At 42.4% G+C, this 21,559-nt stretch overlaps 1 protein-coding gene across 4 annotated transcripts in view; it reads right to left on the bottom strand.

The window, feature by feature from the left end:
- The window catches only part of BBS9 (Bardet-Biedl syndrome 9), a 629,867-nt gene that overhangs the window by 419,579 nt on the left and 188,729 nt on the right, over positions 1 to 21,559 (bottom strand). For all 4 annotated transcript variants that reach the window (XM_082258749.1, XM_082258751.1, XM_082258748.1 and 1 more), the window contains exon 9: positions 2,610 to 2,793. In XM_082258749.1, the coding sequence (XP_082114875.1) occupies positions 2,610 to 2,793 (184 nt within the window). The remainder of the gene's footprint in view (positions 1 to 2,609; positions 2,794 to 21,559) is intronic.

Raw genomic sequence — 21,559 nt, 5'->3', positions numbered from 1 at the left:
TGACAGGGAGTGACAGATTGGACTGTTCAGCATAGCTGGACATCCGATCTGTCCCTGTCTCACAAAGCCACCTCCCCCCCCCACACGTCAGTAAGCACCAGGCATACATTAACCCCTCCCTCTCCAATAAAGTTAACCCCTTCCCTGCCAGTGTAATTTTTACAGTAACAGTGCATATTTATAGCACTGATTACTGTAGTAATGTCACTGGTACCCCCAAAAGTGTCAAAAATGTCAGTCAAGGGTTCGATCTGTCCGGCGCAATGTCGCAGTCCCGCAAAAAAAATCGCAGATCGCCGCCATTACGCGTTAAAAAAAAAACACCAAAAATGACAAAAATCTTTCCCTTTGTTAGTAAACGCAATAACTTTTGCGCAAACCAATCAAAATACGCTTATTTCGATTTTTTTTACCAAACATAGGTAGCAGAAAACAAATTGGCCAAAAATGTAAAAAAAAATTGGTTTTTACATCTTTTTTGGGGGGAATTTCATATAAAAAAATGTGAAAAATATTGTTATTTTCTCAAAATAAACGCTCTTTTTTTGTTTATAGCGCAAAAAGTAAAAATCGCACAGGTGATCAAATACCACCAAAAGAAAGCTCTGTTTGTGGGGAAAAAAGGAGGTCAATTTCGTTTGGGTACGGCGTCGCACGACCGCGCAATTGTCAGTTAAAGTCGCACAGCGCGGAATCGCAAAAAGTGGCCCAGACGTAAGACAGCAAAATGCTCTAGTGGTAAAGTGGTTAAAGAGTAACTCCACTTTTGTTGAGAAAAAAAAAACTTTTCCCTCTGGGTGATCAATATACATTGCAAGGATTTTAACAAACATTGTTGCAGTATTCTACCTTTTGTTATTCTGAAGAAATAGTTATTTGTCTTAGTCCATGTGCAAAGTGAATGTGAAAGGGATTCATTTTATAACTATTAATCAGTTGCTGCACTTGCAGGGTTCTAATGAGGAAAGTGACATGGTATGCATCCCTTTATACAATATTTTCCTTTGAGAGTGTATCACCAAAATTACATTTTGTTGCAGGGGATAACCAAAATCTGATTTGTATCTTAGTGCAAATTTCTGGGAGAATCAGTAAGCCAATCACACAAGCATAAAATTACATTTGTAGAGGGGTGGGGGGCCGTTCTACACATGTGTGTACACAATGTCTCCATGTTGCCATATTGCATGGCATTTTATAGAAATATACAGCACTGCAGATGGAAAAGGAAAGATAATTTTTAATAATATTAAATTACAATATGACTTGTGTAACAATTGTATATGCTAATTATTTTTTTTTGCCATTTTTTTCTCACGAAAGTGGAGTTACCCTTTAATTAGTGAATGTGTATGGATACTTTTTGAACAAGGATAATGTTTAGTGTCACTTTAATGGAATGGTAATTCTGTTCAGGAAACCACTCAACTAAAAAGTTTACTTATCATTTCAAAGGTTTTCAAAACATAATTTGAAAATATGATCTAATTAAAGAGCATGCATTTTGCCAAAAGAAGGTTGCATCAAAGTGTTTTTACATACAAACTGAGCCCTCTGCACTCTTTGGGCACTTTGATTTCGGGAAAGACAAAAGCAATTACATCAGCCATATTAAAGAAACATAACTGCAGGCTTGTCATAAAAGTAGTATACATACTAAATGCTTCTAACTTGGCAGTGCAGTACAGCTGCTCATAAAAATATGCTGAGAAAATAAAGCTCCTTGTGGAGAATAAACTTAACCATTCTATAAATACCTACAGAAACATTTTTATTTTTTTTATTTAAGTGTATTGGTTTCCAAAAGGAAAGGCTACAACTAGAAGGCAAAAACCCTTCTATTTCACATTGATGTCCCATCTGCGAAGCTGTGGGCAGTTTACGTTATTAAGCAGGTCAGCCATTAAACCTTATGGCAAATTTCTCTTGGAGTTCAATGGAGACAACAGACCTGACCAATAGAGGGGAAATGGATAGGTTGCAGCCTTTAGCTGGGCTTATTGATTGAATGTTTTGAGTCCTTGAGGGCCACATAGTAAATTTTTACACATATTCCCTGGCTGAAAAAAAATCATTTTTTTAAATGAATGAATACATTTTACTTTGAGCTTTCTAGTAATCATGGTCATCAGTCTTGTTCCCGTTACCCAGCTTCTGATACGCATCTTGATCCTGTTTAAACCTGGCTTCCCCTCTGACTTTGCTCTCCTTGACTGTTCATGTTCACTGCGTGCCTCCACTACCGAACCTAGCCTTATTTTTGACCATGCTTTTGCTTAGGGAATCTGTACCTCGCTGCCCGCTTGTTGCTGACTTCTGGCTGTTCCTTACTCTGATTCTGCTTACGCCATGGTGCACCTCCACTTGGTGATCCTTCATCTAGGTTTGGAACCTGACCCCATCTTTAACTGGTCTTGGCATCTCCACGGTGCATAATCAGCTATACTTTTGCTTATTCGATACCAGCACTCCCAAGTTCCTGCTAATAGTGTCTATACCTTGGCCCTTACCATTGCCTTTGCAGATCCTGTCTCAATGTCCAGGTGTGCTCAGAAAGGAAATGTGGAAGAGGCCAATATAAACCAATGCATTTCATTGCTCTAACTAACCTGAGCAATATGGAAGGAAGCAGCTTGGATAGTATTCAAGTTTTTTCATGAAGCGGATTTGCCCATTCTCTTTGAGGCAGTAGAAATTTCGTTCACCAAGAACAAATATTGAGAATGCAGTGTTATTAAATGAGACAATACTGATATCCAGTGCCTGCTCGCCAATGTTCAAAGTCCAGTCTGCCTGTAGAGGGGAAAGAAGAAGAAATGCCAAGTAGTCACATAAATAACCGAGATGAAGAGCAATATGTAGCTACAGAATCATACAAGTCTTGGTTGAGCTTATTAAAGAAGAACTCCAGGATGGTGATAAAAACTACAGAACAGTCCTGTTTAAATGGATAAGCAACCCCACTAATGTGCTTTTGGATAAAACACTCCACTTTGCATAAAACTCAGTTTTAAAAAGCCCTGACCTCATCTCTTTTCACTTAATCTTCCTCTATACCTGGGCTCTTGGAGGAGGTGTATTTGAGGCAACGACAACAAATCCTGTTATGGTTTGTTTTTTCCATTTAGGACCACAAATCCTATCACGCCCTGGGAGTTGGAGTCTAAATGGGCGGCAATGTGGGCGGGATTGTGGGCGTGGAATGAATGTAATGACAACTCAGGCTACCGGTCTGTGGCATGCACCATACGATCTAGCCGATGGTTTGTCTGCCGGGAGAGTGGCCGCTCCTGTCTTAGACTGGTAATTCCTGTGTAAATTGTGCTTCAGCACATGGGCTGAGAGACTACAAACATGCCCACATCCCTGCCTAGTGACCCACCACAGTGCCACCCTTTCTCATCACCACTCCCAATAATAATAACTACAGTCTGAATAGGTGGCACTGTGTACAGGGCTGTGGGCATGAATGAGATGTATGAGACTCCTGGCCTGTCAATCTATGTTGTACAGTGGTCAGATCAGACCGGGAGTCCAAGACTCTGGGATGCAGCGAACAGTGATGTAATCACATCATTGCTCGCTGAGAACTACAGAGGGAAATGTACAAGACCGGTGGCCAAGGAGATAGAGGATACAGCGGCCACCGGTCTTATGAACAGGATATAAGGAGTAGAGAGGGCTTTCCACAGCCCCAACAAGGCTGAATTTTGCACTAGCATTGGGACTATGCACTATAACACAAAGACAATATTTAAACGTATGGAAGCACCTACGTGTGTGTGTGTGTGTGTGTGTGTGTGTATATATATATATATATATATATATATATATATATATATATATAAATTTTGCCAGGAGTTCTGCTTTAAATGTTTATGCAATCTAAAAAAAAGGGTACAGCCACTAATTAGGTACTTTTAAAGCCCAAACTTTAGGCTCCCTAGCAGGTATACAGACAGCAATAAAAAAAATAAATTAAAATTACAGATTCTAACCAGTTACTGGAATAGCATATATTATATAAAGCAGTGTGGTAGCGTGGCCCCGCACCTACTGCGGAAGCCTATTGGCGTAATGTGTATAGGGGCAGAGCCATGCTCTGGTTAAGTAAGCCTATTGTCCTAGCGATATATACATGTATTCTGGAGGTTTTAATGTTAATACATTAAGTCTATATCATAGCACTAAGGGTGCTCTTTTATTTGAGTATTTTATGAGGGAGCTTTTTTTAATAAAGGAGGGATTTGAAAAAGAGAGCACTATTGGTCCCATTTCTGTATTTACATTTTATTGGATGCACGAGAGGTATGCGGCTGGACGACAGAGCATAGCAGAGGAAAAGAGGAGGATATAATTTAAATAAGCCTGCTTGACCTTGACTGTATGTTCAGGGTCCGTCCAATATAGGAGATGAGCGGTGAACCTGCACATATGATATAAATGAAGGATTGATAATTTGCTGGCATTCATGGAGCTAATGTGATTGAGTTATTAGTATCGTTGAGGCAATACATTGTGCGTACAGAAAACACTACACATATTTTTCTTTTTGCATGTCATTATATCTGCAAGTTTGAGAGTGTAGAAGAAAGGAAGACAAGTAGAGATCAAAAGGGATGAGAGATCACATATGCGTTTATGACCCTGATTGGTTTTGAGGTCTATACACAAAGGTGCGCAGGCAAGGCGAATGGGCAATTAGCAGTTGATTGGAACACAATATTTTGAAGACACATGAAGGATTGATGAGTCGTGTGGTATGTAGGAACTAATGTGAGTGTGTTTTTGTGGGAGTGTACTGGAGTATTACACTGTTTGTACAGAAAGCACCATACAGTTAGATCCATATATATTTGGACACAGGCACAATTTTAGCTTTTTTCAGGTACTTACCAAAACATATTCAAGCTATAGATATATAATGGATATGGGCTGAAAGTGCACCCTCTCAGGTTTAATTTGAGGTACATCCAAATCAAGGGAAGAGTTTAGGAATTACAGCTCTTAATAATAGCCATCCCCCTTTTTTAAGGGACCAGGAGTAATTGGACAATTGAATCAAAAGCTGTTTTATGACCAAGTGTGGGCTACTACTTCGTTATTTCTTCATCAATAAAGCAGGTAAAAGATCTGGAGTTGATTCTAAGCCCACGTTCACATTGGTCCGATTTGTGTGATTTGACATGTCAAATTGGAGCCAATTGCCAGCAATGGCACCGTCCAAATCTTTGCGTCTCCGCACCAATTCCCAAAAGTAGTTTCTGCACTACTTTTGGCAAATTCGGGGGGGGGGGGGTGATTTTAATAGACATCTGTGCAGGAACCCGCATAGATGTCTGTTAAATCGTCCCCAAAGTCAGACTGAAAATGCCAGTTCAAAATTGTGAAGGTTCATCTGAACGCGAACGATTTCAAACTGGCCTCAGTGTGAACCTAGGCTAAGTGTGCCATTTCCATTTGGACTCTATTGCTGTGAACCTACATCATGCATTTAAAGGAGCTGTTCATGCAAGTGAAACAGGCCACTGTAAGGCTTTAAAAACAAAACAAATCAATCAGAGAGATAGAAGCAACATTAGGAGTGGCTAAATCAACAGTTTGGTACATTCTGAGGAAAGAAGAATGCACTGGTGAGCTCAGCGACATAAAAAGGCCTGGACGTCCATGGAAGACAACAGTGGTGGATGATAGCAGGATCTTCTCTATGGTAAAGAAAAACCGATTCACAACACCCAGTCATGCGAAGCATACTCTCCAGGAGGTGGGTGTTTCACTGTTAAAGTCTATAATCAAGAGAAGACTTCACAAGAGCAAATATAGAGGGTTTACAACAAGGTGCAAACCATTCATAAGCCTAAAGAATAGAAAAGCCAGATTAGACTTTGCCAAAAAAACATCTAATAAAGCCAGACCAGTTCTGGAAAAGCATTCTTTGAATGAATGAAACTAAGATTAATCTGTACTGGAAGGACAGGAAGACAAAAGTGTGGAGAAGGCTTGGAACAGCTCATAAGCCAAAGCACACAACATCATCTATAAAACATGGTGGAGGCACTGTGATGGCATGGGCATGAATGGCTTCCAGTGGGACTTGATCATTGGTGTTTATTTATTATGTGACAGAAGACAGAAGCAGCAGGATGAATTCTGCAATGTTTACAGATATACTGTCAGCCCAGATTCAGCCAAATGCAGCAAAGTTGACTGGATGGCACTTCACAGTACAGATGGACAACGATTCAAAACACACTGCAAAAGCAACCCAGGAGCTTTTGAAGGAAAAGAAGTGGAATATTCTGCAATGGCAGAGTCAATCACCTGATCTCAACCCAGATGAGCATGCATTTCACTTGCTGAAGACAAAACTCAGACTGGGTTCACACTATTGCGAATTAGATGCTGGTTTCCCTGCATCCAATTCGCATGTCAAGACCCTGTGACCAGCTCTCAATGGAGCCAGTTTACACAGCTCCGGGACCCCTGCAAAGTGAATTGCACAGGAGTCCTGTGCATCTTCTGGTCCGTTTCAGGCCTGAATTCAGCAAAAAAAATCGGACTGAAATTGGACCTGAAATGGTGAACAAGAAAGCATCGAACTTCTGCTGTGAGCCACTCTGCGCAAAGTTGTGAACCCAGCCTAAAGGCAGAAAGATCCACAAACAAAGAACAACTGAAGACAGCTGCAGTTAGAGCCTGGCAAAGCATCAGAAAGGAGGAAACCCAGTCTTTTGTAATGTCCATGGGTTCCAGACTTCAGGCAGTCATTGCCAGTAAAGGATTCTCAACAAAAAATGAAACAAACATTTTATTTATGATTATATTAATTTGTCCAATTACATTTGTGCCCCTAAAAATGGGGGGACTGTGTATAAAAATGGTTGGAGTTCCTAAAACTTGTACTTGATATTAACCACTTGCCGACTGCCTAACGCCGATCTACGTCGGCAGTCAGCCCCTCACAGGCAAAGTGACGTAGGGCTACGTCACTAGCTTGTGAGGGTCTAGGAAGCAAGCGCGCGCCCCCGGAGGCGCGCTCCTGCTCCCGCGTGGTCACGGCCCCCCCCCCCGCGCGTGTGACCGGTGGACCCGATGTCCGCCGGTCACTCTGCGATCGGCGGGGGAGAGGGAGAAAGTCAGGCGGCTTGTGTAAACAAGCTGCCTGTCATTCTCCCCTGTGTATGAAGGATGATCATACGGTTCTACTATGTAGAACCGTTGATCACTCTTCATACATCTGAAGCCACAGCCAATCACAGTAGAAAGCACGCCCCCTAGGGACACACATAGCCCCTCCCTTTCAAAAAAAAGTTAACCCCTTCACTGCCAGTGTATTTTTACAGTAACAGTGCATATGTATAGCACTGATTACTGTAGAAATGTCACTGGTAACCCCAAAAGTGTCAAAAATGTCAGTCAAGGGTCCGATCTGTCCGCCGCAATGTCGCAGTACCGCAAAAAAAATCGCAGATCGCCGCCATTACGCGTTAAAAAAAAAACAACAAAAATGACAAAAATCTTTCCCTTTGATAGTAAACGCGATAACTTTTGCGCAAACCAATCAAAATACGCTTTTTGCGATTTTTTTTACCAAACATAGGTAGCATAAAACAAATTGGCTGAAAATGTTAAAAAATTTTGATTTTTACATTTTTTTGGGGGGGAATTTCATATAAAAAAAGTGAAAAATATTGTTATTTTTGCAAAATTTACGCTCTTTTTTTGTTTATAGCGCGTGATCAAAAAAATCGCACAGGTGATCAAATACCACCAAAAGAAAGCTCTGTTTGTGGGGAAAAAAAAAACGCCAAATTTGTTTAGATACAGCGTCGCACGACCGCGCAATTGTCCGTTAAAGTCACGCAGTGCCGAATCGCAAAATACCCCCTGGTCAGGAAGGGGGTAAAATCTTCTGGGGCTTAAGTGGTTAATGTTCAACCCGTTGAATTAAAGCTGAAAGTCTGCACTTCAAATTCATTTGGATTCTGGTAGCATACAGAGCCAAAAGTATGAAAATTGTGTCCAAATATATATAGGACCTAACTGTATACCTAAATTCTTTTACATGTAACTGAATCTTATGAGAGTGGAATAGGAGAAGGAGGGATATGTGCTGGATATCACATTGGATAATTAACACACATGCAATAATGATCTTGATTCATTTTGAGGTCCACAAAAGAAGGTGAGAACATAGACTGCACTGATTAGTTTGAGTGTCAATAAGAAACACAGAACCTTTTCAGGAGTTTAAATTACTTGAGATAGATTGTAAGACAGTTTGGACTTTGACTGAGGTGGTTTAACTTACAATTTGTTTGAGAATATTTATATGGTGTGGTGAAAATTGGTGAACTACTGGTGCATAATAGCAAATTGGGTTTTATTTAATAACATTTTTTTAATCACAATTTATCTTTTATACTGCGCTGTTTGTTTATGCATAAATTGATTCTAACTGATTGGTATGCTCGTTCAGTGCCACGGATACGGGATACAGGCAGCCTCCAGTACCGCACCCAGGGCCCCATTGGGTTAGCAGTGGGGCCCAAGGGGGATGTCTGTGGCTCTCCCCTCTCCTTAGAGAAGTTGTTCTCCCTGATGCCCAAAGCAGAGAAGCCAGAAGCCAGGGAGTACTCAGCAGCTTCTCCCTGGACAGCCAGAGGTGGTGGGTGAGGCCAGGGTGTGTTCACTTTCTCCCCTCCTTGCACAAGTGGCTGTTTCATTCTGGCTGATCTAGTAGCTAAAGGTGGGGAAGGAGAGGAAGTAGAGATGGTAACCTTGAAAGTTGTCTGTTTCCAACCACACGATAAGTGATTGACGGCCCTGCCATTACATTGACACTGACCCCCACTGCATACTATATACTGCTCACTGACTTCCCTGCCAATGCAAACTGCTCACTGACTGCCCTGCCACGACATACTGTCCTACCCTGTAAGTACATACTACTCATTGACAACCTTGTCACTACATATTGGTCACTGACTGCCCTGCCACTATGCACTGCTCAATGACCACCTCCTTCTACATATTGCTCACTGACTGCCCTGCCACTGCATACTGCTCACTGACTGCCCTGCCACTGCATACTGCTCACTGACTGCCCTGCCACTGCATACTGCTCACTGACTGCCCTGCCCCTACATACTGCTCACTGACTGCCCTGCCACTACATACTGCCCTACTTTGCCACTACATACTACTCATTTTCACGTTTCAAAAGTAGTGGTAAGGCAAATTATATGTACACTATATTGTCAAAAGTATTGGAACACCTGCCTTTGATGGCATGATGACATGATGAATCCCAGTCTTAGTCCATAGGGTTCAATATTGAGTTGGACCACCCTTTACAGTTATAACTGCTTCAACTCTTCTGGGACAGCTATCCACAAGGTTTAGGAGTGTGTCAATGGGAATGTTTGACCATTGTTCCAGAAGTGCATTTGTGAGGTCATGCACTAATGTTGGATGTGAAGGCCTGGCTTACAGTTTCCTGCACTAATTCATCCCAAAGGTGTCCTATCGGGTTGAGGTCAGGACTCTGTGCAGGCAAGTCATATTCTTCCACCCCAAACTCGCTCATCCATGTCTTAATGGACCTTGCTTTGTGCACTGGTCCAAATCACTTGGTCAAGAGGGATTATGGTGTGGGGTTGTTTTTCAAGGGTTGGGCTTGGCCCCTTTCCAGTGAAGGGAACTCTTAAAACGTCAGCATACCAAGACATTTTGGACAACTTCATGCTCCCAACTTTGTGGGAACAGTTTGGGGATGGCCCCTTCCTGTTCCAACACGACTAAGCACCAGTGCACAAAGCAAGGTCCATAAAGACATGAATTAGCAAGTTTGGGGTGAAGGAACTTGACTGGCCTGCACAGAGTCCTGACCTCAACCCAATAGAACACCTTTGGGTTGAATTAGAGCAGAGACTGCAAGCCAGGCCTTCTTGTTCAACATTAGTGCCTGACCTCACAAATGTGCTTCTGGAAGAATAGTCAAGCATTCCAATAGACACACTCCTAAACCTTGTGGACAGCCTTCCCAGATGAGTTGAAGATGTTATAGCTGCAAAAGGGTGGACCAACTTAATATTGAATCTTATGGACTAAGACTGGGATGACATTAAATTTTATGTGTGTGTAAAGGCAGGTGTCCCAATACTTTCGACAATATAGTGTATATCCTGTATATAACCTGTATTCAGGGGTTATTGCTAAAAATAAATTGAAAGCTTTGAATAAACATTAGGGTAGGACATTACACAAGCCCCCCCCAAAGCCCCAGCTATGATCTGTCTATATCACATAGAGACATACAGAGAAGGAATGCTGAATCACTGGGTCAACATTAAAGAAATATACAATTAGAAAAGTTTTTTTTTTTTTTTTTTCTTTTTAAATGTCCTTGGGAAGTGGTGAACAGAACCAAGGAAGGCAAAATATAAGCAGATCTATCTTTCATGTTTAAAAAAGATTGGCTGTTTTTAAGCAAACAGTACTAATTTACCTTGACTGAATGCAAACAGAAATGATTTATGAAGGAGTAGTTGGGGAAAGTGTGAGTTATTATAAAAGAGAGCTGCCAATAAAACAAGCTGTGTGTGACAACTAGAAAGAAATGTTGAATGATCAGACCAATAATACACTGGCAGCAGAACAAAGCTGTGCTTAGCTACAGATCATTACAAGTGTGTTATTTTTCCTAAAGTACACAAGAGATGAGAAAAATTGATTTAGCAGCTACACAAGCTTTCTATGCAAACTGGGATTTGAACAGTTATGGCTTTACTGGCAAATACAATCGATGCTGCCATGTAATGTTTTGTACATTTTCACAAGCCTTTTATGTTTTTATTGCTTGCTACAAAGAGGTTAAGAGGTCCATGTCCTCGTCAACATGAGGACAAGATGTTTTGCCACAGCCCCCCACGGTTGAGGGTATTTGGCCTGGTATGGTTCAGGAAATGGGAGCTGCATGGGCTGCGGGAAAGAGGTCCATGTCCTCGTCAACATGAGGGCTCCCTTGTTAAAGGGGGCTTCTAAATTAAGATAAGTCACTCCCCTGCCCCCCCCCCCCCCACACACACACAACCAACAGGCCAGGGTTGTGGGGAAGAGGTCCATGTCCTCGTCAACATAAGTACAAGGTGCTTTGCCATAGACCCCCCCACAGTTGAGGGTATTTGGCCTGGTATGGTTCAGGAAATGGGAGTTGCATGGGTTGTGGGGAAGAGGTCCATGTCATCGTCAACATGAGGACAAGGTGCTTTGTTACAGTCGCCCCCCCATCATGGTTGAGGGTACTTGGCCTGGTATGGTTCAAGAAAGGGGGAGCTGCTCACATCACCCCCCCCCCCTTTCCTGGCCTACCAGGCTGCACGCTGGGATATGGGTCTGGTATAGATTTTAGGGGGGGGGACCTCACAACATTTTTATTTTTATTTTGGCGAGGGTGCCCGTAAAAACTATACGAGACCTGAAGGGCCTAGTATGGATTGTGGGGGACCTCCATGCAATTTTTTAAGAATTTATTTTTACAGACAGGCTAATTTTGTTTACATTCTGCTCTCTGCCAGGTATCCCCTGGCTGACAGCAAAGATGGGTAACTGGTTGTAAGGACGCCAGCAGGTGTCGGCTCCATAACAACAAATAACTTATACCTACAGTCGGAGTAGTAGTATCACAAATGCACTACATAATCGCAGCAGTACTAGTGTGAATCTAGTCTTAATCCCCGCTTGAAGGAATAAATAAATTCAGTTCAGCTAATCTTTCTTAATAGCTGAGCTCTTCGATGCTTCTTATCAGTTTTGTTGCCCCTCTTTGCACTCTCTCCAGTTCCCCAGTACTCTTTTTGTGAACTGGTGCCCAAATGTAATCTGTGTTTTCTAGAAGAAGCATTACCAAGGATTTGGACAGGGGCAAAATGATGTCATTATATGCAAATCAAAAGAACTAATCAAACTACAGTGAAGCAATAAAGCCCAGCTCCCACTGCCATGTGGGGCTCTACATGCATTTTGCAATGGGGTAATGTAGTGCCATTCGTTTTGAATGGTACCCCAACCCACTTTGCTGAAAGGGAAGCACTGCATATGGGTGCAATGTATATTTTGATAGGTGTAATTCCAATTTCTCGGACGCCGAGGTGCATGCCAGCATGGGCAATCTAAGGTAACGTATATAAATTGAAAAACCGTGTGTTTTAAGGCACCGCATTTCAAAGGTTAGGTGTTAGGCTCCGTTCACATCTAGGCGTTTTGGGGCGTTTTTGGGGAGTTTTTCTGCTCTAGGATCAGCTCTCAAAAAGCACAACAAGACAAATCCTATTCATTTCAATGGCCCCTGTTCACATCTGAGCGTTTTGACGCTGTAAGCAAAACGCCCAACGCTCAAAAAAGTACATGAGCTTCTTTTTGGGCAGATTACAGGCGTTTTCCATTGGTATCTATTCAATCAAAAAACGCCTGCACAAAAAACGCCTGTAAATCGCGGTAAAAATCGCAGTAAATCGCGGTAAAATCGCGGTAAAAAACGCGCAAAAACACTACGCTCAGGTGTGAATGTAGCCTAAACCTGGCCTAATATTGCTAAAATGTATTTATAAATAAAGCCGCCAAACAGTTAGTTTCAACTAACACATTGGCCACAAAGGTGGAGGAATGGTACAAAGGTACTTTGATTTAGGTCTTTAACTGATGAACTCCAAGATGAACTCCATACAGATGTAAAACAAAAACTATTTAATCATGTAGTGTATTCATTAGAAAAAAAATAACTAAATATCATATCTAATTATTTTTATCTTCACCTGGTGATCGATTCTGCCAGTAATACACTTCCTGTGCTAGAGTGGCATTGCTAACTCACTGCAAGCCATCTATGAAGGGGAGGAGCAGTGTTGTCACCCTATGCCACTCTCCTAAGATTATAAACAGCTCTCCCTTCTAATTTCAATTACATGGAGGGGGCTAGTTTACAGAGGAAAGCTGTTAAAGCTGATAACACTATTTGAGATACCAGTTCAGTCCATAGAAAGCTACAAGGACACACGGGGGTTTATTTATACATATATTTGTCACAAGTGTTCACTTACAATACTGTATTTTGTACGATATGTTTATTTTCTAGGATCCTCCACTCCATCTAGTGGTCATAATGCAGTATTTTCCTGATCGAGGTATTTAAGGCATTATGGCCACTACTAAATGGAGTTGACAGTAACAGGAAATAAAGATATTATGCAGTTACAACTGAGTGAATGCTTGAGTCATTCACACAAAAAAAAAATGTTTAATAAATAAAATCCAAGGTTTCTGACAGCATCCACAAGTATTTTTCTGTACTTGCAAAAAATGCACCTAGTGCCTGGTCACTGACTGCTAGCCCTTCTTTCATTGAGGTCTGAAGGGGGAAGTATCTCCACCCTAAGTCACCAGTATGACAGTAACAATACTATTTACTGTTGCAGTTCTCTGATGTCTCAATACCTCATCATTGTCACTACAGTAAGGATGGCCATAGACACATACCTCTTTAAGGACTATAGCTGGGAAGATATCAGTTCAACATGGAACATTCCATTGTCTGTTACTTGTGCTGCCTTTTAATTCAGCCAGTGGACCGTGGCACACATGTATCTCCATGCCAAATGACAGAACTAGCACATATGACTCGGGCAAAGGACGGAAGTGACATACAGTACTTCAACAATGACTTACTTTGATGCGTTCAATCCCTCCTCTTGTTTAGGAAGGAAGGAGCAGCAGCCCCAATAAGTTTGTGATTCAAACCCTCTCTTAAGGTCAATCCCTAGGCCAAGGACAACCCTTAACACAGACTGAGCCTCATATATCAAATTGAGAGAAGGTTGGGGCAATTTCTTACTATCCTTGGTTACAATTTATAACTAGAAAATTACAAGAAATTTACTTTTCTATTCTTTCTCTGTCAATCAAATTGACATCCCTGAAATCTAACCCAACCTACCTCACTGTAAAAATTCTGGGGTGGGGCAACAAGAAAATCTGAAATTCTGGGTACCATCCTTATTGGTACATGGGAAAAATCCTTACCAATCACGCCCCCTCCCCCCCCCCCCCCCCCCCACACACACACACACACACACAGTGCGAGTATTAAATACTTGCTGAAGCTGTTTTAAAGACAATTTTTTTTACATTAAAATAATTAACATGTTATACTCCGAACCAGTGAAGCTTCTCCTGTTCTGTGTCTGCCCCCATAGCAAGCGCTTGCTTTGGGGCAGATGTGTGGGCTCAATTTTGAGTTGGGCTGCATGCATCCATTAACACACAAATCACGGTTTCGGGCCCCCATCCCCCACTTTCTGGTCACAATGGCTTCTCCTGCTTTAAGCCAAGCTTGTGAGAGAAAGGAAAGAGGGGAGAAGACCATCAGATGGACACACAGTGCTGGAGTGATACAGGACTCAGGAAAGTATTTGGGGGGGGGGGGGGGGGCACAGTAAGTTAATTATTTTTTTATTTATTACAGGTACTTATATAGTGCCATCCATTTATGCAGCACCTTACACATATATTGAACACTCACATCGGTCCCTGCCCTCAGGGAGCTTGCAATCTAAGGTCCCTAACTCACGTTCATACATACACATACTAGGGACAATTTAGACAGGAGCCAATGAACCTACCAGCATGTCTTTGGAGTGTTGCAGGAGACTGGAGTACCCGGAGGAAACCCACACAGGCACAGGGAGAACATGAAAACTCACGGTAGGTAGTGTCATAGTTGGGATTCGATCCAGCAACCATAGTGCTGCTAGACAAAAGTGCTAACACATGCAAACTCCAGGCAGGTAGTGTCATATTAACAAAGGTATTAGGAAGCTTGCCTTTACAGGCACATGAATTTTAAAGGCATCCCAGTCTTAGTCTTTAGGGCTCAATATTGAGTTGGCCCACCCATTGTAGCTATAACAGCTCAAACTCTTGTTTGACCATTCTTCCAGAAGTGCATTTGTGAGGTTAGGCACAGATTTTGGACGAGAGGCCTGGTTTGCAGTCTACACTCTAATTCATCCCAAAGGTGTTTTTTCGGGTTGAAGTCAGGACTCTGTGTAGGCCCGTCAAGTTCCTGCACCCTAAACTCACAAATCAATGTCTTTATGTACCTTGATTTGTGCACTGGTCCAAATTATTTGGTGGACGGGGGATAATGGTGTGGGGTTGTTTTTCAGGAGGTTAAGCCAGGCCTCTCGTCCAACATCAGTGCCTAACCTAAGTACCTCACTAATGCATTTCTGGAAGAATGGTCAAACATTCCCATAGACACATTTCTAAACCTTGTGGACAGACTTCCCAGAAGAGTTGAACCTGTTATAGCTGCAAAGGGTGTGCCAACTCAATATTGAACCCTACGGACTAAGACTGGGATGCCATTAAAGTTCATATGCATGTACATATACCTTTGGTAATATAGTGTATGTATATATATATATATTATTATACACACGCACACACACACACACACACACACACACACACACACACAGAGCATATACACTTACTGGCCACTTTATTAGATATACCTGTTCAATTTCTTAGCAATGTTAGTCAGCCAATCACATGACAGCAACTCAATGCATTTAGGCATCTAGACGTGGTGAAGACAACTTGCTGAAGTTCAAACCGAGCATCAGAATGGGGAAGAAAGGGGATTTAAGTGACTTTGAACGTAGCATGGTTGTTGGTGCCAGATGTGCTGGTCTAAGTATTTTAAAAAATGGGATTTTCCTGCACAACCATCTCTAGGGTTTACAGAGAATGGTAAGAAAAAGAGAAAATATCCAACGGCAGTTGTGTGGACAAAAATGTCTTGTTGATGTCAGAGGAGAATGGGCAGACTGGTTTGAGACAATAGAAAGGCAACAGTAACTCAACAAAACACTCGTTATGAGCAAGGTGTGCAGAATACCATCTCTGAAGGCACAACACATCGAACCTTGAAGCAGATGGGCTAAAGAAGCAGAAGATCACACTGGGTGCCTCTCCTGTCAGCTAAGAACAGGTAACTGAGGCTACAATTCACACAGGCTCACCAAAATTGGACATCGGAAGACTGGAAAAACGATGCCTGGTCTGACAAGTCTAGATTTGAGCTGCGACATTCACATGGCAGGGTCAGAATTTGGAGTAAACAACATGAAAGACATGAAAGCATGGATCCACCCTGCCCTGTATCAACAGTTCAGATGGGTGGTTGTGGTGCAATGATGAGAGGGGTAATTTCCTGGCACTTTTTGGGACCCTTAGTACCAATTGAGCATTGTTTAAACACCATGGCCTACCTGAGTATTGTTGCCGACCATGTCCATCCCCTTATGACTACAGTGTACCCATCTACTGACAGCTATTTCCAGCAGGATAAGGCACCATGTCACAAAGCTCAAATCATCTCAAACTGGTTACTTGAACATGACAATGAGGTCACTGTACTCCAATGGCCTCCACAGTCACCAGATCTCAATCCAATAGAGCAGTGGTCCTCAACTCCGGTCCTCAGGGCCCACTAACAGGTCAGATTTTAAGTATTACCTTGGGGAGATGCAGACTAGAATACTGCAATCACTGAGCAGCAAATGATATCACCCGGGATGTATTTCAGTTATCTTGCAAACCTGGCCTGTTAGTGGGCCCTGTAGGCCAGGGTTGAGGACCACTGCAATAGAGCACCTTTGGAATATGGTGGAACAGGAGAAGTGCCAACAAATCTGCAAAACTGCGTGATGCTATCATGTCAATATGGACCAAAATCCCTGAGGAATATTTCCAACTCCTTGTTGAATCTATGACACTAAAAATTAAGACAGTTTAGAAGGCAAAAGGGGACCTAACCGGGTACTAGCAAGCTGTACCTAATAAAGTGGCTGGTGAGTGTATATATATACATATAAAGATAAATACTTAAATGTAAAACTATGCTTTTCTTTAATGAGCACCACAGAAGCATATACTCACCTATCTATTCCTTTAGTGCTGGTGTTTGGAGAATGTCCTAGCACTGTCAAGTAGGGGGCAAGGAGAATTTTTAGTTTTGTGTAAGCTTCAACTGCAGTGATTCAGAACTTACACAGCAATGTCTACTGGCAGCTCAATGGAGAGGTGGGTGAGCAAGGTAAGGTGAATTTATGCTGCTGGTAAGGAAGATATAAAAAGTGAACCTGTTGCTTTAAACTACATGGGCAAAGCAGAAATTCACATTTAAGTATATTTAGAAAATATGAGGAACAAATACCATGAAAATAAGCAAAAACATAAAACTGTAATACATTCTAAGCCAGGCTGTCAACTGTATTGACTGTTTAGTTACGGCGGTTTCTTTAGCAATAACATTTAAACTGTTTTTGCAAAGTCCCGATCAACCTAAAATCACGGTGGAATACTTCAAGGAGGAGACATTGATGACAAGCATAGAATTTTTATCTCATCGCTATACTTGCTGCATTAAAGCATAGAAAGCTCACCTAAAGATCATGTGAAAGACATAAAAAGTTGGGACCATATCGTGATTAGGTGAAAATCCCAAACAGCGCCAGCAATATGAACATAAAAGAGTCTCCAGTGTGATCAAGCAGGAGACAGTAATGCATACTCACTTTAATATGATGAGCAAGGGAATATTATATCAAATTGAAGGGAAAAAAAAAATACAAAAAATAAGTTTGTTCCTTTTATGACCAAAGGGAGTTTTATAAACATGTGATTGAACTTAAAATAAAGTATTCCCTGCCATATGCTCTAAAGCAATTATCTGACACAGTGTGTCTGTAAAACAGCTGCGGCTGGTGAGCAACCCTCAGAGAGTCTATTAAATATATATCCATAGAACAGTAATACCGACTGAGAAATCATATTCAGTCTTTGGAACGAACGCAAAAAATGGCAGCAGATGCTATTTTAGGAAAACGTGTGCTTGTCTGCTGTGGGATAAACTGAATTTCCTCTTTATGACAAAAGTGTAAGTTGCAGGAGTTGTGAACGACGTGGATCCCAACACACCATGTCATTACAACAGATGTGCAAGCAACAGGCCAACTTGCTACCTCTACGCAATAAAATTAGCCACAAAACTTTCTACGTATACTGAAAATAAAACCAAATGTAAACATGAATAATTTCAGGATATACTACATTACATTTGATCTGCTTTCTTAATCCTTCCTCGGTGTGATTTGCTTCACTACTGGTATTGGTGTAAACTGGAATACACCACAGACCGCCTGTCCGTTCTCATCTGATCCCATCCAATCCGCCAGACGGAGGGAAAATAGGGTTTCCATCCATCCGGATTTCACGGACAGGATCTGAATTGGATAGCAGCGGGTGTCAGCGGAGATATCTCCACTGACACCCGCTGCCCCATAGGGATGCATGGAGCCTCCGATCCGGTCCTCCTGAAAAACTGACAGGCGGATCGCCCGTGTGAAAAGGACCTTAGGGGACAAAGGGATTGATTTACTAAAAGTGGAGAGTACAAAATCTGGTACAGTTGTGCATGGTAGCCAATCAGCTTCTAACTCCAGCTTGTTCAATTAAGCTTTGACAAAAAAAACTAGAAGCTGATTGGTTTCTATGTAGAGCTGCACCAGATTTTTCACTCTGCAGTTTTAGTAAATCAGCCACTTCACTCATCCCCAGTTTACTGTGAATGAACAACGACAAGGTCCGGCAGCCTTTGCGGCTGTCGGCTTGCAGTTTTCAATGAACTGCCATGGCGCTATAGAGCACCGTAGTAGTTCATACTTTCTTCCTGTCAGATTGTATCTGCATGCCTGTACGGGATGTATGGGTACACAGATACACTTTGGGAAAGAAATTGGCTGCACACATCCGCCGGTCCAATAGATTTATTAAAACATGTATAAAACTGCCACCAGGACAAGGACACAGACCATAGAAAGGTTTAAGCGTTTCACAGTAACAGCGTGGTTCTTCAAAACCTGGCAGATCTGCTGGAGACCTGCATGGCACCAGCAATCTGCGAATCGCTGGTGCCATGCTTTACAGGCTCCAAAAAAAAAAAAAAAATTATAATAAATGCACATTATACCTGCAAAAAATTGTGCATCTATTATTTTTTCTAAAAGGTGAACCTATCCTTTAAAGCACTTTCCAAGACATCAGAAATAAGTAGACATCCTTTATGTCCACAGAGGCCAGAAGGTCCCCCAGCTAAAGGGAAGCAATGACTGGGCAGATTTCATAAAAATGTTTTAAACCGAAATAACCGATCCAGAACCAGTCCTATTGCCTTGGGAACAGTGAACAAGTTGGAATGGAACTACTGAAACCAAGTAAATGACCCCATGCGAGATGGGCTGCTGGAAAGCAGCATAAAAATCTGCCCATTTCTGAGGGGAGGACAGCAAATTTGATAGCATGAAGTAGGATTGAGGTGAGGACCGGAACTCTATTTTGATCTCCCTGGATACAATGTTCTAGATCCAGATGTCTGAAGTGTCCTGTGACTGTGAAGACTGATAAGCATACCCCATTCTGACAAGTGGGGGCAACTCCTCATTGTGGAAAGGGCCTGTTCCTGAATTTAGCAGGGTTGGAAGTCCAGCTCTTATGAAGGAAATATGATCAACACTTGGACTTGGACCCAGAGGCCTGAGAAAAATTCAATAAAAGTTTCATTGCCCATTTGCCTGTAGGGGCTTTGGCCTTTTTCTAAATACTTTCTCTTCCTATGACTCCCTTGACTTAAGTGTCCAAGGTGTTACCAAAAAGGCATTGTCCTTAAAAAAGCATTCACACAAGGTTCTTCTTGAAGGGAACTTCTGCAGACCAAAGGATCCTTTAACCACCCCCCATCCGCGCTACAGCCTATATACGGCTGCAGCGCGGACTTGAATTTTCGGGAGGCCGTTTTTAAGGCCAGTGACACGCCCTTGGACACGGCCGATCACAGATCGTGGTGAATGGCCAATCACAGCGGCCATTCACCACGTGATCGGGCCGTCCAATGAGCGATGATCTCATATGTAAACATATGAGATCATCTCTCATCGCCGGCGCTCCTTCCTCACACGGAGCCTGCAGTGTGAGGAAGGAGGGGGAGCCTCACATCGCCGGGGACACAGGAGAATGTAATCAGGGCACCGATCACCAGTGCCCTGATTACTAAAGGTAAAAATACACACAGAGTGCCCCCCCATCAGTGCCCACAGTGCCCGCCATCAGTGCCCCCCATCAATGCCCACAATCAGTGCCCATAGTGCTGCTAGTCAGTGCCTGCTCATCTAGGCACTGATGAGCACTGACTGGCAGCACTATGGGCACTGAGTGTGGGCACTGATGGTGCTGCCCATCAGTGCCGCCCATCAGTGCCGCCCGTCAGTGCCGCCCGTCAGTGCCGCCTCTCAGTGCCCAGCAGTGCCACCTCTCAGTGCCCAGCAGTGCCACCTCTCAGTGCTCATCAGTGCCGCCTATCAGTGCTCATCAGTGCCGCCTCTCAGTGCCGCCTCTCAGTGCCGCCTCTCAGTGCCGCCTATCAGTGCTCATCAGTGCGGCATATTAGTACCTCCTCATCAGTGCCCATAAGTGCCACCTCATCAGTGCCCATCAGTGCAGCCTATCAGTGCCCATCAGTGCCGCCTCATCAGCGCACATCAGTGAAGGAGAAACATTAATTTTCAAAATTTACTCGCAGAAAATAAGAAAAACTTTTTTTTTTCCGAAATTTTCTGTCTTTATTCTTTTTTTTTGTAAAAAATAAAAATCGCAGAGATGATTACATACCACCAAAAGAAAGCTCTATTTGTGTGAAAAAAATGATAAAAATTTCATATGGGTACAGTGTAGCATGACCGCGCAATTGTCAGTCAAAGTGTGAGAGCGCTGAAAGCTGAAAATTGGCCTGGATGGGAAGGGTGTTTAAGTGCACAGAAGGCAAGTGGTTAAATATGTTCCAGATGATTTGAAATGCTGATAACCAGTTTCGGATACGTATGTTTCTGATTATCTGGTGATGGCGCTGACTGGTAACTCTGCTGCCCCCCTTTTTTTTCTCACTCTCTCTCTTTCTTCTCTTTTCACTTGCACATAGCATGTTTTTTTTATCTGACTCTGTAAAAAAATGTTTCTGTCTTATCCACTTTAAAATTTTTCCATAATACCCAATCTTTATGAAAAAATTTTGGATGTTGTGTTTTCTCTATAGGATTCCAGCTGATTCCTAGCCTGTATAGGGCATAGATATTTGTAATATCATTGGTCTTGACCTACAGACTTTAGTCGGTCAGTAAAATGATACCAAGATGGTGTTCCCATAATGTCTGTGTATTAGAGCCCACTAACTTGTCAGGCTTGGTTTCATGTTTGCTTTCTAGTCCAGCCTTTCTCAACCTTTTCAACAGAGAGGAACCCCTGAAGAGCTTTCCAGTCCCAGGGAACCTCTGCTAAAAATTACTATAGTTACAACTCATAGCGGGCATACCCCTGAAGGGGTCTTTAGGGTCTGGGTGACCCTTGATTTATACAGCATCCTGTGGCTAACTACATGCATTGC

The sequence above is a fragment of the Pelophylax lessonae genome, assembly GCF_965119305.1.
Source record: "Pelophylax lessonae genome assembly, chromosome: 5".
NCBI classification, from domain to species: Eukaryota; Metazoa; Chordata; class Amphibia; order Anura; family Ranidae; genus Pelophylax; species Pelophylax lessonae.
This window is presented reverse-complemented; position numbering and strand designations above follow the sequence as displayed.